The 14801-nt window shown below is 39.6% G+C and overlaps 1 protein-coding gene across 6 annotated transcripts in view; it reads left to right on the forward strand.

Annotated features, from left to right (window-relative positions):
• The first annotated feature begins 672 nt into the window (after positions 1 to 672).
• Positions 673 to 14801, forward strand: part of LOC121949122 (alsin-like) — a 33471-nt gene continuing 19342 nt past the window's right edge. For 3 of the 6 annotated variants that reach the window (XM_088083072.1, XM_088083074.1, XM_088083075.1), the window contains exons 1-15: positions 673 to 887; positions 1910 to 2101; positions 2902 to 3062; positions 3360 to 3584; positions 3750 to 3940; positions 4209 to 4241; positions 4343 to 4537; positions 4729 to 4856; positions 5543 to 5757; positions 5882 to 6155; positions 6557 to 6741; positions 9930 to 10098; positions 10635 to 10731; positions 12759 to 12836; positions 14072 to 14281. In XM_088083072.1, coding sequence (XP_087939198.1) covers positions 2082 to 2101; positions 2902 to 3062; positions 3360 to 3584; positions 3750 to 3940; positions 4209 to 4241; positions 4343 to 4537; positions 4729 to 4856; positions 5543 to 5757; positions 5882 to 6155; positions 6557 to 6741; positions 9930 to 10098; positions 10635 to 10731; positions 12759 to 12836; positions 14072 to 14281 — 2181 coding nt within the window. In that variant the 5' untranslated portion in view covers positions 673 to 887; positions 1910 to 2081. The remainder of the gene's footprint in view (positions 888 to 1909; positions 2102 to 2901; positions 3063 to 3359; positions 3585 to 3749; positions 3941 to 4208; positions 4242 to 4342; positions 4538 to 4728; positions 4857 to 5542; positions 5758 to 5881; positions 6156 to 6556; positions 6742 to 9929; positions 10099 to 10634; positions 10732 to 12758; positions 12837 to 14071; positions 14282 to 14801) is intronic. The other 3 variants (XM_088083076.1, XM_088083073.1, XM_088083077.1) reach the window with 3 other exon arrangements.

Below are 14801 nucleotides of genomic sequence, written 5' to 3' on the forward strand. Positions count from 1 at the left end.
AATATGCGTACAGTGTTTCAAAATTAATCTATTTCAGAAAAAACAAACAAAAAACTTCAATGGGCTGAAGTTGCAAGCATTGTGTGACCTTCCTTTCGACTTAGCATGTCTTGAACTCTCTTGGGTTGAAAATATGAGACTTATAATAGTAATCCTCTGATATAACAGAATGTTATTTAAGGATAGTCTGCCCAAAAGGGGGTTCATGTAAAGGAAGGTAACACTATATATTGACTCGGCTCTGAAGCAGCTATTTAAAATATTGTTATCATTATTATATTAATAATAACAATAATAATAATAATAATAATAATAATAATAATAATAATAATAATAATAACAATAATAATAATAGTAATAATAAATGCATTGTACATATTCTCTGTAATATTTTGTTTGCATCTTAAAAATAGACTGATAAATAAATATATAAATACCCCCATAGCAACTGTGCTAAAACAACAGATATATGGTAGCCTACCTTTGCACGGTACTGTACATTTCTGAACTTATCTTTTACTTAAATATTTTTTCAAGGACTTCATGTAGTCTACACAGGCTGACAGTCAGAGTCCAGCACTGGAAACAGAGACAGAGTGAAAACTCTTGTTTCACTCTCGCCTCTCTGACACACCGCAGCAGCAACAGGTGTGGCACAGCCGTAGTGTTTGTCCCTGCCCGGCTGCCATCAGAGAGGTGGCTCCCAACAACACAGAAGTGTCACACACAACTTCTGCTTCCACTGCGCTGCACTGATTGAAATATTCAGAAATGTCATAGCTCAGTGTTTCTGCCGTGACAGCTTCATACAGTTATCCGGACTCATTCAAAGTTTCCTCCTCTCAAATCTCCGCGACGATCTCCCGGATTCCAACTGGCAGTTGTTGGTGAGTTTAGTTAGCTTCTTTAGCAGCTGTAGCATTAAGCTAACCAACTTTAGTTTATTAGCTCAACCACCACAAATTGATAATACACGACCTTCATGCCTCTTTTCAGAGGGGGGCAAAATTCGCTATCGGTAAAAATGCTGGCAAATGTTTTCCTGGCAAGGTAATTAACGTGAGTCTCTGTTTCCAGTCGGTGACAGAACATGCCCGCTGTCTGTTAACGTTAGCTAACTTAATCTCTGTGAACGCAACGTAAGTGGCTTTAACGCGTGTGTGATGATGAGCTCTGTGTTGATGTGATGTGTTTCAGCAGATTTAGTGACTGTAAAGCATATAAGCAGCGTGGAGCAGCAATGACACGAATCTCAAATAGTTTACTGGGTACTGAGTTGTTGTGACTTGTCAGCATGTCATCACAGACCAGAGGAATCCAGTAGCTGATGATCACAGGAAACCACCCTTTCTCCCCGTGAAAACATTACAAATTAGCTAGCTCTGATTGACAGAAAATCACAAAAAAGTGAAAGTTCTTGAATTTGAACATATGACAAAACAATTTGGACTCAAGGTTTCTGAGCAAATTGATGAGGACTATAAAATGCAGCTGAAAGCCTCTGAAAAAGCTGATAAATGCACTACAAGTTAAGATAACTTTGATAAACAAGATGCTAAAATCATATTAACTGACATGTATGTCCATATACATGTATTGATATATTAATGATAAGGTGATTAAGTATTCGTGTTGATGATTTACCAGTGTCAAGCAAGTTCAAGAGATAAGAGTTGGTTTTCTTTGCACACTCAAATTAAATGAAAGCTTTTCCTCTCTGGATGGTTGCAAATCAATGGCAAATCTTATTGTAAAGTATAAGAACAGTCACTGCTGTGTTGCTTGAAATTGCATTGACAATTGTGAATGTGATGAATATTTTTCTGATCCTGAGACCTGTCTATGTTGTACATGCCACACTTAAAAACTGTATTTTTGTTGTTGTTTTTTCCTTTTTTTTGACAAACAGGTGTTTTACAAAAAACAGTCACCTGAAGTCAGATGAACAAAAAAAGTGACAAAACAGGACAGAGGATTCTCTTTGTTCACGAAAAATGATTTACTGTTGGGAGTGAACAGAAGACGAGAAACATATTAATAAAGATGCCTTCACTGTCCTGTGGAATGGAGAGTCTGAAGTGATGGAGAACAGAGAGGAGAGGTACACAAATGCACATGCATGCACACAGACACCGACACACACACACACACACACACACACACACACACACACATTGTTTGAGCTGTCCCTGTCCTGATTATATTTCTCCAGTTACCTTCACTGGAAACATGTGGAATACCAAAGCCAGATCACCACCCCTACCTTTAGATGTGATATGGACTTTATGTGAGATGAGACTGACCTCTCAATCTAACAGTCAGTTTAGATTTAATTAGTGTATATATCATCTTTCAGACCATTACTTCAGTTCAAAGTGCTTAAATGTGAGAAACTAGTTAAATTAAGAAATAATTTGTGAAATGGCAACTAGATTTCCTACACTCTGCAGCGACAACACCGATGGCAGGTGGGCAAAAAAAAGTTAGTTTCCAGCCCTGTTTATCAGTGACTTGGAGTAAGCTGAGCTCCTCGACTGGCAGTTGCCAAGACCTGCAGCAATGAGACCTTCATCTAAAGAGTGTCTGGCCAGTGTTTGTGCCTCTGCATTGCAGTTCTGAAATATATTTTTGGCCAGATAAGTGTGAGTGAGATACTTACAGATGTTGTTCTCCTCCCTCAAACATTTAAGGGCCTGAGGGTGCTGAACAAACAAGTAGTGGTGGACAAATCACCTTTCAGAGAACTTGCATCTGTGTCTTAACTACAATGAATTAAAGATTAGAAAGCGATTCAGGACCTGGCTTGTGCTCAGCTGGTTTGGATTTGAGATCAGGTTATATATAAATGTAAGGCCCACACTCAGGCTGATGTTGGTGATTCAGTTGCATGCTTTATTGCAGCCCTGCAGATGAGCAGGGCCCCACACCTCCAGAGCGAGGTCTGCTCCACTTCTGGCAGTCAAAGGGCCCCAGTGCACAGCTCTGTCCAGAGAGAGTGCTGCTGTCCAGGCCTGTTCTGCAGGCCGCTCTGGGTGAACACCATGGACTCCTGCTTACACAGGGTGAGTGTGTGTGTGGGGTGGGGGGGGGGTGGGGGATTAGGCCTGTGTTACCGTTCAGTGCTATAACACGCATAATGATATTGTGATTTAGAATTCTCATTCTCAGCATTGTGAAGATACTACACAGTTATAATGACTAGCATGACATTTTGTCCATATCTCCCAACCAGTATTTGAAAGGGAGATTTCTGTGTGTTCATTATCAATATTTCTACCCTAAGCTACAAATTCTAATAAAATTGAGACATCTTGTGGTCAAGGTTGCCCGCTTCCACTCCAGTTGTTGCTTTCTTTCAGGTGGACAGGTGTATTCCTTTGGAGAGTTATTGTGGAGGGATCTGAGCATCCCAGTGTCTGCTCCGGTACTGGAGGTCTCTCTGCTGGGGAGCAGGGTGATCCGAGTGGCTGCTGGTGGTTTCCACTGCGGAGCGTTGAGTGAGCAGGGCAGTGTCTACATGTGGGGGGAGAACACTGCAGGACAGTGTGGGCTGACTGAGAGGGGCACGGTCACAAACATCACAGGTTGGCCAACACCTCATCTCCTTCCTTCCTTTCTCCTTTTCAACCCACATTTTCCAGGTTGTTTGCCTGTCCTACACACTACTTAACCTCAGTCGGTGAATGTATTTATTTTTTCAGTGAATGCATATCGAAAAAAGATAAATTATGTAAAACATCCTGTGTCAGTTTCAGAGCCTTGCCTGGTCTCTGTGGTGGACAGTGAGGTCGTTCCTCCAGCAGTGGTTCGTATTGTGGATCTGGCTCTTGGCCGAGAGCACAGTTTGGCTCTGTCGGCCCAGAACGAGCTGTGGGCCTGGGGCAGCGGCTGCCAGCTTGGCCTGGTCACCAACACCTTCCCTGTGTGGAAACCACAGAAGGTAATTTGTGTAAAGCTCTTTCAGCATTCAAAATTCAGTCACATGAAGTCAAAATGAACATTTTTGACTCAAACCTTTTGTGGATATTGATTCTGTTGCTGAAAATTGAATCTTTTGTGGGGTTTTTTTGTGTAAGAGAAATAATAACATTAAATTGATGTTGTAACTGATGGTGAATCAATGGCATTTTGCATGTGTTCAAGCACTTGAAATGAGAGTATGTTTAATTTTAATAAACACATTTGTATTACTTCTGTCTTTGGTGCAGGTGGAGCACTTGGCAGGGAGACATGTTATTCAGGTAGTTTCTCTTCCTGATATCTTTACTGTCAGATTTACAGTAAATGACAAAGAATACTATGTGCTGTGCTCAGAAATACAATCTCTATTTATTTCCCACAGGTGTCTTGTGGTGCGTACCACAGCCTGGCCCTGGTTCGCAGTTTACCTCCACAAAATCGCCAGAATCCTTCTGAGATGCGGGAGCGCGGTCAGTCACCTCATTATTCAGTGACGGAAAGGGAGGAGCCATCTGCAGTTGATGGTGGTCACTACTGTCCGCTGGGAGTGGAGCTGACTGAAGTCATGACAGGAGAGGTAACTACTCTCCGTGGAGGAAAAAGTTAAGGAAAAAATATGCTTTTAGGCTGCTCTGCCATCTTTTTGTGACCAGAGCAGTGTAAAAGCTCAATATTTACAGGCTGTAAAAATGTTTTAGATTAATTCTCATTTAAGAGGTTAAGCTTTTTCAGCACTGGTTGAAGCTCCTCTTTGGTCTGCATTCCCAGCAGACCTCTCCCAGGAGAGGAGGCCCCAGACGAAGGATCCAACCCGGGGGAAGGCCAGCTGGCAGCAGCCCGGGCTCTGCAGCAGGCTCATATCCATTTTCTGAGGATGGCAAATCTAACACTAAACAGTACGGTATAACATAAGCAATGGGTTTCTCTTTTAGCCTGAAATTTTTGCATTGGAACGGCAGGTACATTTTTTTCTGACATTTTTATGCTATTCTGTAGTTTCCCAGTAGTGTTCCTCATATATTTAAATCCGAACATTCACATTTTGGTTGAAGAACATATGTTTAAGCATCGAATATTCTCTTTCCAAGCCCTAATGTTTTTCCACGTAACCTGATGTAGGTTTTTGCGAAATGATGCCACATAAACACTCCTAGACCCCTGTAATGTGTCTCTTCATGACTGAGCGAAGCTTTCCTTTAGAATTGTGTGTTATCAATCTTAATGATCTATAATACTTCAACCCCCTCGCCAGCACGAAAGCTAAGCTATGTACTGCTGCTAAATTACTGTTTATGTCAGTGGAGCCTGGTGGCTTTGAAGAGAGCGATTTAAGGGCTTCAGTTAATCTTTGGAAAAGGCTGACAGGAAGATAATAGTAGACAAAATGATACACTGACTATGGATAAGTACATCATACAACCACACCTTAGAAAAATTCAAACTAACACTTTCATTTATTATTATTATTATTGTTAACACTTGACACTCTAACCTGTGTCACTGCTTTGAAAAATCCATAAAAGAACGTAGATGTTCTTGCCTTTTAGTTTTTCTCTCTTTTACCTTTATTTCAAAATTTCAGGACAAGTCCTCAAGTTGGGCACACTCAACCTCTCACTAACACAGACGGCAGCCCAAATTCTCACCCACTGTCAGGCTGGAGAGCCAAAAAGAACTCTGCTTTCTCTGATGAAGTCGAGCTTCAAAACCTCCTCCAGAAACTCTCCAGTCAGTCAGTGGAGATGCAGCACACCACCGGGCCAGGAGATACCGACTCGCTGAGCAGTTACACTTCAGGTAGCAAAAACTGTTCTGTTCCATCTGCCTTTGTTTTGAAGTTTATTTGTTCTTTTGTGTGTTACTTCATTTATTTCCTTTTCTTTTTTTGTTCCTAAACATTGTTTTTTGTTCTTTTTCACAGGTTCTTTATTTCTTTATGGCTGTTTGCACTTAGTTTGTTGTCCATCGTGTGTTTGCCTTTCTGATTTTTCCTTCATTTCTTGCTTTGATTCTCCTCAGTGTTTGTTTCTTTGTTCTTTAGTATTTAATCTATTTTCCTTGTCCTTAAATGTTTTTATTCTTTCTTCCCTGCCATTGTTCTCTCAAGATGACAGTTGTGTTTCTTCAACTCCTTCCACGGATCTGTTGACTTCCAGTTACAAAGAAGACTCACCAATTAAGAGTCAAACTAACAAGTAAGACCAAGTTTACTGTAGTTGACAACAAAGCACTTTGTTTTGTCAAGAGTTTTGGGCAGCGCAATGGATCAGTGTTTCAGTATTGTCATGTTGAGAAGTAGTCTCCTTAACAGTAGAAAGGACATTTTTATTTGTTGTTATTTGTTGTTTTTGTGGATCTTCATTTTCTTCAAATGATTTCTCTTCGCCTTTGTGTAATTATTGTGCAAATAATCAAAGTCAAGCTTAACTTTATTTTCATATATTTTTTTATTTTATCAGACTACAAAAGGGGGTGTATACAAATGCAGATTCACATAGTAAGAACTGCACTAGGTTTTGGTATCCGCACACCAAGATGATTGTCATCTTCAGTGTATTTGCTGCCTAACCTTTGACCTTCCTTCCCACGGTAACAGTGGCGTGGCGGTGGCATACTCTTCCTCCCCTGTGTGCTTGGAAGAAGTTCGGCTCTGTCTGGAGTCAGAGAAGCAGACGCTGCAAGGGCAGAAGAGCTCTAGTTTAACAAATATAAACCAGAAGGGGAACGCAGCAGCAGCAGCAGCAAACAGGAGACGCTCCCTGCCCGGAACACCCACACGTGGTAGGAACAGCAGGGTGTGAACTTTACAACACGTTTGGGAAATATTTACTTTCTTGCCAAGAGTTAGATGAGAGGATTGATACTCCACCCTAAGTATGGAACCAAGTCACTATTAGCTTTGCTTAGCTTTGTTTAAAGACTGGAAGAAGCTGTTTAATGTTTAGCTATGAGCTTATTTCCCAGTTTCCCCCAGGGATCCATAAAGTATTTATTTTTCTGATTAATATGGTTTAGCTAGCTAGCTTTAGAGTTGCTGGTTGAAATATTTTTTAACATTGAACACAGTCAAGCTAGCTGCTCCCCCTCTTTTTTTAGACTTGGTGATAAGCTAAGCATTTGCTGGCTCCAGCTTTTTATTAAGTGTACAGATATGAGATTGTTTTTTGTTTTTTCTTTTTCAAATGTGCCACAGTAGACTGCAAAAGCACTTCTCATAGATTACCTGATAACAGTTAGGTGTTCCTCTGTGAAGGTGCAGCCTGGCTAACAGGAAAGAATAGAAATGTTATCTCCAACAGAAAAACACAAAACCTCTGCCTGTGTTTGCTTTTCACTTTGACACACTGAACAAGAAAGAGTTCTCCTGGATCTGACGTTAAAAGCTCAGATCAACTGATAGAAGTCGAGATCACAGCATATACAAGATCACATGATAGACATATCGCTGTTCACTCTAGATAACATTATTTTCTTTCTTGATATAACATAATAATTAACTAGTTTTCAGGACAGAATGAAAATGACAACGCATTAGAAATAAGTCCCCTAGTCACAGTATAACTTGTATTGCCTCTGTGAAATGAGGTGAATATTGTATGGATGCTTTTCATATCTGAATTAAACATTTAAAATCTCTTTACACTTTATATATCTACAGGAGAGTATATGACGTGTATCAGTAGTTCCAGTAAAACACAGGCATGGTTGTACCTTTAGGGAAATGTTGATGAGCAGACGCTGCAGACTAACGTCTTGTTTTCTGGTTTGCCTAAAGTTTCAGAAGTGTCAGAGTGAAAGTCTGCACCGATCTTAAAACCATCCAGCACACAGATTTTTTTTTTTCACCGAAGTCTTTATGTATTTATTAGATAAAGGGCTCCCACAGTCATGGAAACCTAGAAGGGTAATGGAATTTCACAATCACATTTTCCAGGCATGGAAACATAATGGAGATAGTAACAATCATTGAAAGTTTTTGAAAAGTCATGTAATTTTGTAGTGTGTAATGAAATTGTGACAGTAATCTTCTGTGGATAACCTGCCAAGTAACGTAACATAATAGCAAATTTATTTGCTGTAGCTGTTGACATAATGTAGCTCTAACATGTATCAATGTGTGACGTTTTGACAGAGTATGGGTCTTAAAGATTTGATTTTGAGTTTGACAAGTTTAAAAGACACTCAGCAAGTTGGGGACACATAAAAGGCTTTTATGAGTCCTTGAAAAGTCATGGACAAATTTTGAAATTTTGTCCATGAGCGTGTCTGGGAACCCCATAGATAGTAAATAGCAGAAAATTTACAATTCATAACCTCTGTTCACCAGTGTGGCTTAGAGGCTTGACGCTCCGCCCAAACCCAATTGGGCCTGACCGACCTGCCAGATTTGAGCCTTAAGGGGCTGTAGTTTCCAGAATTCCCCCTGGCTTGAATCAGGTCAGGTTCATGACAATTTTCGAAGTCTGTGTAATGTCATGAATAATGTGTGGGCTTTGTTCCCATCAACACACCCAGACTCCATTTTTTCTCATTATATAGGAGAAGTGTCATATAATCTCTTTAATATAGACCATTTCCCTGGGAATGCAGCAGCTTGGATCCATATTGACTTCTTGTACTGGTGTCATTCACCTACACAACACACTAAAACAAAGCATTCCAACAGGAAATACAAATGGATCCATTTTGAATGTCCTGATCCCGTTTTTTGCCCCTGATCTTGATCTGAGTCATTTGATATTGATCATCTGTCGTTATCGAGTCCCGATCCAATATGTATTTATCAAGAAAATACAGCCGCACAATGCTCACTTCAAGTACTTTAAAGTTATTAAAATCAGTCCAGTGTATATGCTTGACAGTTTATTAGTTCTGAAGTGATATACAGAAAAAAATGTCTGCATCAAAACAATATTATTTTTGATTTTATTTTTAAAAAAATTAAGTAAACAAAATATTTTTATATGGCTCTTTTATGCAACATTTGTTTTTTAAAGTAAACAAAAATGTGTCTTCAGAAATTGTTACACTTAGTTCAGCACTTTTTAAAATGAAATAACTGAGTAAACAAACTAAAATATATTTAGAAATTAGTCTTAAATCCACTTCAACAGTGTAACATTTGTTTAAAAAAACCCAAAGCAAAAAAAAACTAAAATGTGTCTTCTGAAATACCTCTGGAAGCCTCTTCAGTAGCATTGTGAGTATAAAACACTATAAATTTGAAATATAATCATATTTCCATTTCAGAACAGTGTTATAGTGCAACTTCAACATTCCAACTCTTAGCTGCCTGACTTTTTCGAGTGTAGCTCTAGTATGGCTTGCCCAAGTGTTTATAAAAACTCCAGGATCTTCCACACAACTCATCTCATGTTACTTTTTTTTATCTTGACCTAAGCTTCAATGTTTTTCTTTTGGGTCTACCTGCTTTTCACAGTTGTTGCTGCTGTGATTTACTGCTCTGTGCCTGCTTACATGACTTTGACAGATTTATGCAGCTCACTGCTGGCTATTTAGAGGATTCAAGGTTTTACAAGTTTGTTCCACAGGATCTCACTAAGACATTAGGGCGTGTTCATACCAAACCTGTTCAGTGTGGTTTATGCAGCATGTGTTAGCCCATGTAGTACAGTTTATTTAGGTTGGTGAGTAAATTGTGGAATGAACTGTGGGGCAGTTTGTTGGTGGAGAGAAGGCAACACAGACCAGCAACAGACATATGTTTTGCTTTTCATATGAGACACTTCGTGCATTGATTTTTTTCTCTGATTATATTTTTTTAATCATGTTGCAGTATCATGATCATTTACCTCCTTCTGTTTGTAGTGGCTGTTTTTATGTCTGACAGATGAAGTGCATTTGCAGTTTTGACAGATGCTTAAATGTAACTAGTAGGTGATGGTTCAGTTGGTTGAAACAACACCGTTACCAGGACTTGAACATTAGGTCATTTGTTTTTCTTTCAGGGTCTCCACGGCGACGGCGGCCTTGTGCCCACAGGCCATCCTCTGCTGGTCGGCCCCAGGTTGCAGCACCAGAGGAGGCTGGAGACGGGCTGCCGTCTCTGGAGACAGAGGTGTGGAGTTGGGGCCGCGGGTCTGAGGGGCAACTGGGACACGGAGATCAGCTGGCCAGGTGTGGACACACAAACACTTATAGTATGTCTACTCTTAAATATTTTTAGTTTAGTTTAGTTTGTCCCACAACTAATTTGGAGGTTCAGTCTTTACTGGCTCCATGTGAAAACACCATGTCGGTATAGCTATTGTTAACAGCTAAATCACATCGTAAAAGACAGTGAATAGATTTGAAATGTGAATAAAACAGTTTTCTAATGGCTAAACTGCCCTAATTTCAGCATTTTTTTTATTTTTGTCAAAATGAAATGAATGTGAGGAAATGGATTTTAACTTTCTGAGTCACAAAGGAATGAAATACTCAAGACTAGAGTTAATGTAACAGTAATTATAGTCAAGTATGTAACTTGTGCCTAGACTTGAAGCTTAAAAATACACCTTTGTCCATGTTTTTGTTTATGTATTGTTAGTGAAACTCAAGCCATTATGCGTCCTTTGCAGACATCTGCATAAAATGGATGTCTTAAAAACACGTCTGAAACGCTTTCAGTGTAGATGTGGTGTTACAGTGTGTGTGTGTTTGTTTTTATCCAGACTTCAGCCTCTGTGTATCAAGTCTCTGACAGGCGAGGAGGTGATCAAAGTCACTGCAGGGTCACACCATTCACTGGCGCTCACTGCTCACTGCCAGGTAACACACACACGCACACACGCACGCACGCACACACACGCACACACACACACACACACACACACACACACACACACACACACACACACACACACACACACACACACACACACAACCTTGTATTAGGAATCTCACTGACGTAACGTGCTCCCAGTGCTTGACAGTATTCCTGAACCATCACAACTACATGTCTTACCCAAAGTCCAACCATGAGCTTTATCTGTTTCATACAATGCTTTAAAGAAGTGAAGGGAATGTGGAGCAACAAACGTCCTAGACTTGGCCTGAAAAAATTGCAAAGGCCAGTGGATCAGGGCGGATTGGGTATTCCAAATTTATTGCTTTATCATTACGCTTTCAGTATGAGACACCTCGCCCACTGGACCCTACCCCCCGAGCGTGCACCACCGTGGTTCCAAATAGAGAACTATATCTGTGACAGTCTTCCTCTGATATATTTTACCACTGCTCAACTACCAGAGACTGTTAGTGATCATCCCATATTTCTCCATCTAAGATGGATTTGGAAGAGGTTGTCTTCTATTTTCAAATTTAATTTTTATCTTAACCCATCTTCCAGCATCTGGCTAAATCCGAGACTCCTTATCGGTAAAAAAACATTTTTCTGGAAATTGTGGGCAGAAAAAGGCATCCTGGCACTAAAAGATATGTATGAGGGGTCTACAGTGAAAAGTTTTGCAAAGCTCAAAGAGCAATACAACCTTCCACATAACAATTTCTGGAAGTATCTTCAAATCAGACATTTATTATTGACAATTTTAGGGCCCAACCCCAATCTGTTATTAGAGTTTGACCTCCTTAAAGTAATAGTTACCATCTTTGGAGCTGGTCATGAAGCGTCAAAATACTACTCAATATTACTGGCACAGCAAGGACCAGCCTCTAATCTTAAGAAGTCCTGGGAGGTCGACTTGAAGCAAAATTTTAATGATACAGAATGGAAAATAATCCTGCGCAATTCAAAAAAGATGTCACGGGAACTCAGAACTAGACTAGTACAATTTAAAATAATTAACAGAGTATACTGGACACCATCAAGACTGTACCGAGTTAAACTTAGAGATAGTCCAACTTGCTGGAGATGTGAGAATGATCATGGTACACTCATCCATTTTTTGTGGGAATGTCCCAAGGTGCAGACTTTGTGGGGTGCTATACATGAAAATATAAAGCAGATTACAGGTCAAGATATACCTTACACACCTAGTCTGTATGTTCTGGGGGACCAATCCCCGCTAAGCACCCTCCCTGCACCTCTAGCCGACTGGATACACACAGCAATTATGTTGGGTAGGAAGATAATTGTTAAAGAATGGAAATCAGCTGATCTTCCTCCGGTACATGTATGGTTTTCACAGCTTGGAACGGTGGCAGCACTGGAGAAACTGTCCTTTAGGATTAACAACCAGGTGGATAGGTATGAATTGAAATGGAACAAGTACCTTGGCTACATCTCATGATCAGGCAGTAGCCCCTTTTTGTAGTAATTCATTTGTATCTTGATACACACTGAATATGCTATATTCTGCTTTAGCCCCGTACCTCTATGCTGATATTTTGATCTCTCATTTATTTTTCTGTTAATTTAATTTAATTTAATTAACTTTATTTATATTAACTATGTGTATGTGTGCATGTATATATATGTATATGTCTATGTATTAATGTATATTATATGTGTGTGTATGTGCATGTATGTACATATATGTATATGTATGTATGTATGTGTGTATGTGTATATATATATGTATGTGTGTATGTATGTATATATGTATATATATATATATATATTTTTTTTTTTTTTTTTTTTTTTATGTATCCTTGCAGTTTCTTTATGGTTGTTTTGTTGGTTTAATGTTATAATTGTTTAAAAAGCCAATAAAGTTTTGGTCAAAAAAAAAAAAAAAAAAAGAAGTGAAGGGAAAAAAATCTGATTGGTCCTCACAAACACAGAGTACAAGAGCACACACACTTTTATGTCAGCTGACTTATCTGGTGTTTTTCAGGTGTACTCATGGGGCAGCAACATGTGTGGACAGCTCGGTCACGTCAACAGTCCTGTTACTGTACCTCAACAGGCAAAGGTACAGCAACCTGTCTATCATGTTTAGTGATACATTTACATGTTTCTTGACATGCTTCTTAATTCTTCTTTTCTTATTCACTGACATAAAAATTCAGTTATTTACACAGTCAAATACTGAAGTCAATCAAACAGTTGAATTATACCATAATCTGACAGTATATAACACAGAAATGTATGATATAAAATTCTAAAGTAATATATCAGCATCATAATTACAGTGTTTCACCTAGAATTTATTTCAGGCCCGGTGGTACACACTGAAAAAAACCTTAACAGGATGGAAATGGACTACTACCTGTATATATGTGGAGTAGTTTGTCTATCAAAATAGACTAATTCTGTACAATTGTAGTAAAATGTGGAGTAATTCTGTCAGGTACAAATATTTATCAAAATGAAGTAATACTTGTATGAATGTAGTTAAATGTAGAGTACGTTATTTTGTCAGGTATAAATATCAGTTCAATTCAAGGATGCTTTATTGGCATGACCATAGTGAAACAATATTGTCAAAGCACATTTTAACAGTTGTTTTTCACAGCGAACAATATAGAACAAGAACAACGTCATCGAAAGCAAGTTGAGCATACATATGTATGGACATCAACAGCAATAAAAAATCTAATTTAATAGCTCTATTATATCTTTTAGATGGACTACTTCCTCTATAATGTCTTGCTGTTGTTGATTAAGTAAAACAATCTGCATGGGATGTTTTACTTTGAAAATTGACGGGATTTGCTGCCGTTGTGTGTGTGGTGACTTCCAGAGTGACTCGCTTTGCAGGTCGAAGCAGCTAGCCTCTCCCTCGCTGCAGCTCCTGCCTGTCTTCAGTCAGGCACTGAGTACTAGCCAATAAGAAGCAGAGTAGGGCAGGTCAGGAATTCTAAGGTTTAAAAAATACAGTGTACTTTGCCCTCTTATGCAAACCTCGCAAACATTTAGGCCTGGTGGGGGGGTCTCTTTGGCCAGGCGGTGCACCAGGCCTGTAACATCGTAGGAGAAACACTGCATTAGGTGGGTGAATATCGCACTTTAAAACATACTCCAGGTCATATGAATATGAATGCAAACATGCTACAATCACAGAGAGACAGCAGCGAAAGAGTAACTCTACAATAAACTATGCCAGGTAACATGTAAAAATATACAGTAATCATGTTGCAGTCACACTAATAGATCTACCAAAATAACAGTAACATTCTGTGTTTTGTCCCTGGCTGGCCACTGTAGCTGTCTGATGGTCTCCGGGTTTGGGACGTGTCCGCCGGTCAGAGCCACTCCCTCCTCCTTGCTGATGGAGAATGCGTCCAGCCAGTCCTGTTGTACTGCGGCCAGCAGCAAGAACCAACGTCAGCGCAGACTGAGAGGTCACACCAGAGGTCACCAAGGAGAGCAGAGAGTTATACAGTCAGACCCACCCTGCTGCCCTTCTGCGTAGAGGTTTGTATGTCCAAAACACAAGTGTTCATTTTTGCGGCGGTGAGAATTTGTGACAGTTGCAACACTTGTTTAAGGTTCAGATAGATTCACTCTAAAGTGATTTTGAGTTCTATCTTGAAAACAGTTATGCATTGTGTATGTAAAGGTCTTTTATTGTGAAAGGTAAGAGTTGAAGGAATGGATCTAGCATGTGATTTTTTTCAAGGTCGAAAGGAGTTATAAATTCTGGCATCTTATTTTGGACCATAGAATTACAAATATGGCTGCTGCCATCTTGGACTGGTGACATAATTTGGAGCCAGAGTCTGCGCACCTGCGCAGTAGCGATCTCTGTGGTGTCGAGTTTCTGTCCTTACACCCATCAGACCAATCCTGAGCACAGTGTTGATCACGAGCACATCGATTTGCGCACAAACAGCTGTCAATCATGTCTTCAAACCGGCTTTTTATAGCATCAAAAACTAATTAAAACCAAACAAATCAGCAAAACGAACAGTTGAACAAACATCAGCATAATAAG

This window comes from Plectropomus leopardus, chromosome 10 (genome assembly GCF_026936395.1).
Source record: "Plectropomus leopardus strain MGB_pleo_1.0 chromosome 10, ASM2693639v1, whole genome shotgun sequence".
Classification (NCBI taxonomy): domain Eukaryota; kingdom Metazoa; phylum Chordata; class Actinopteri; order Perciformes; family Serranidae; genus Plectropomus; species Plectropomus leopardus.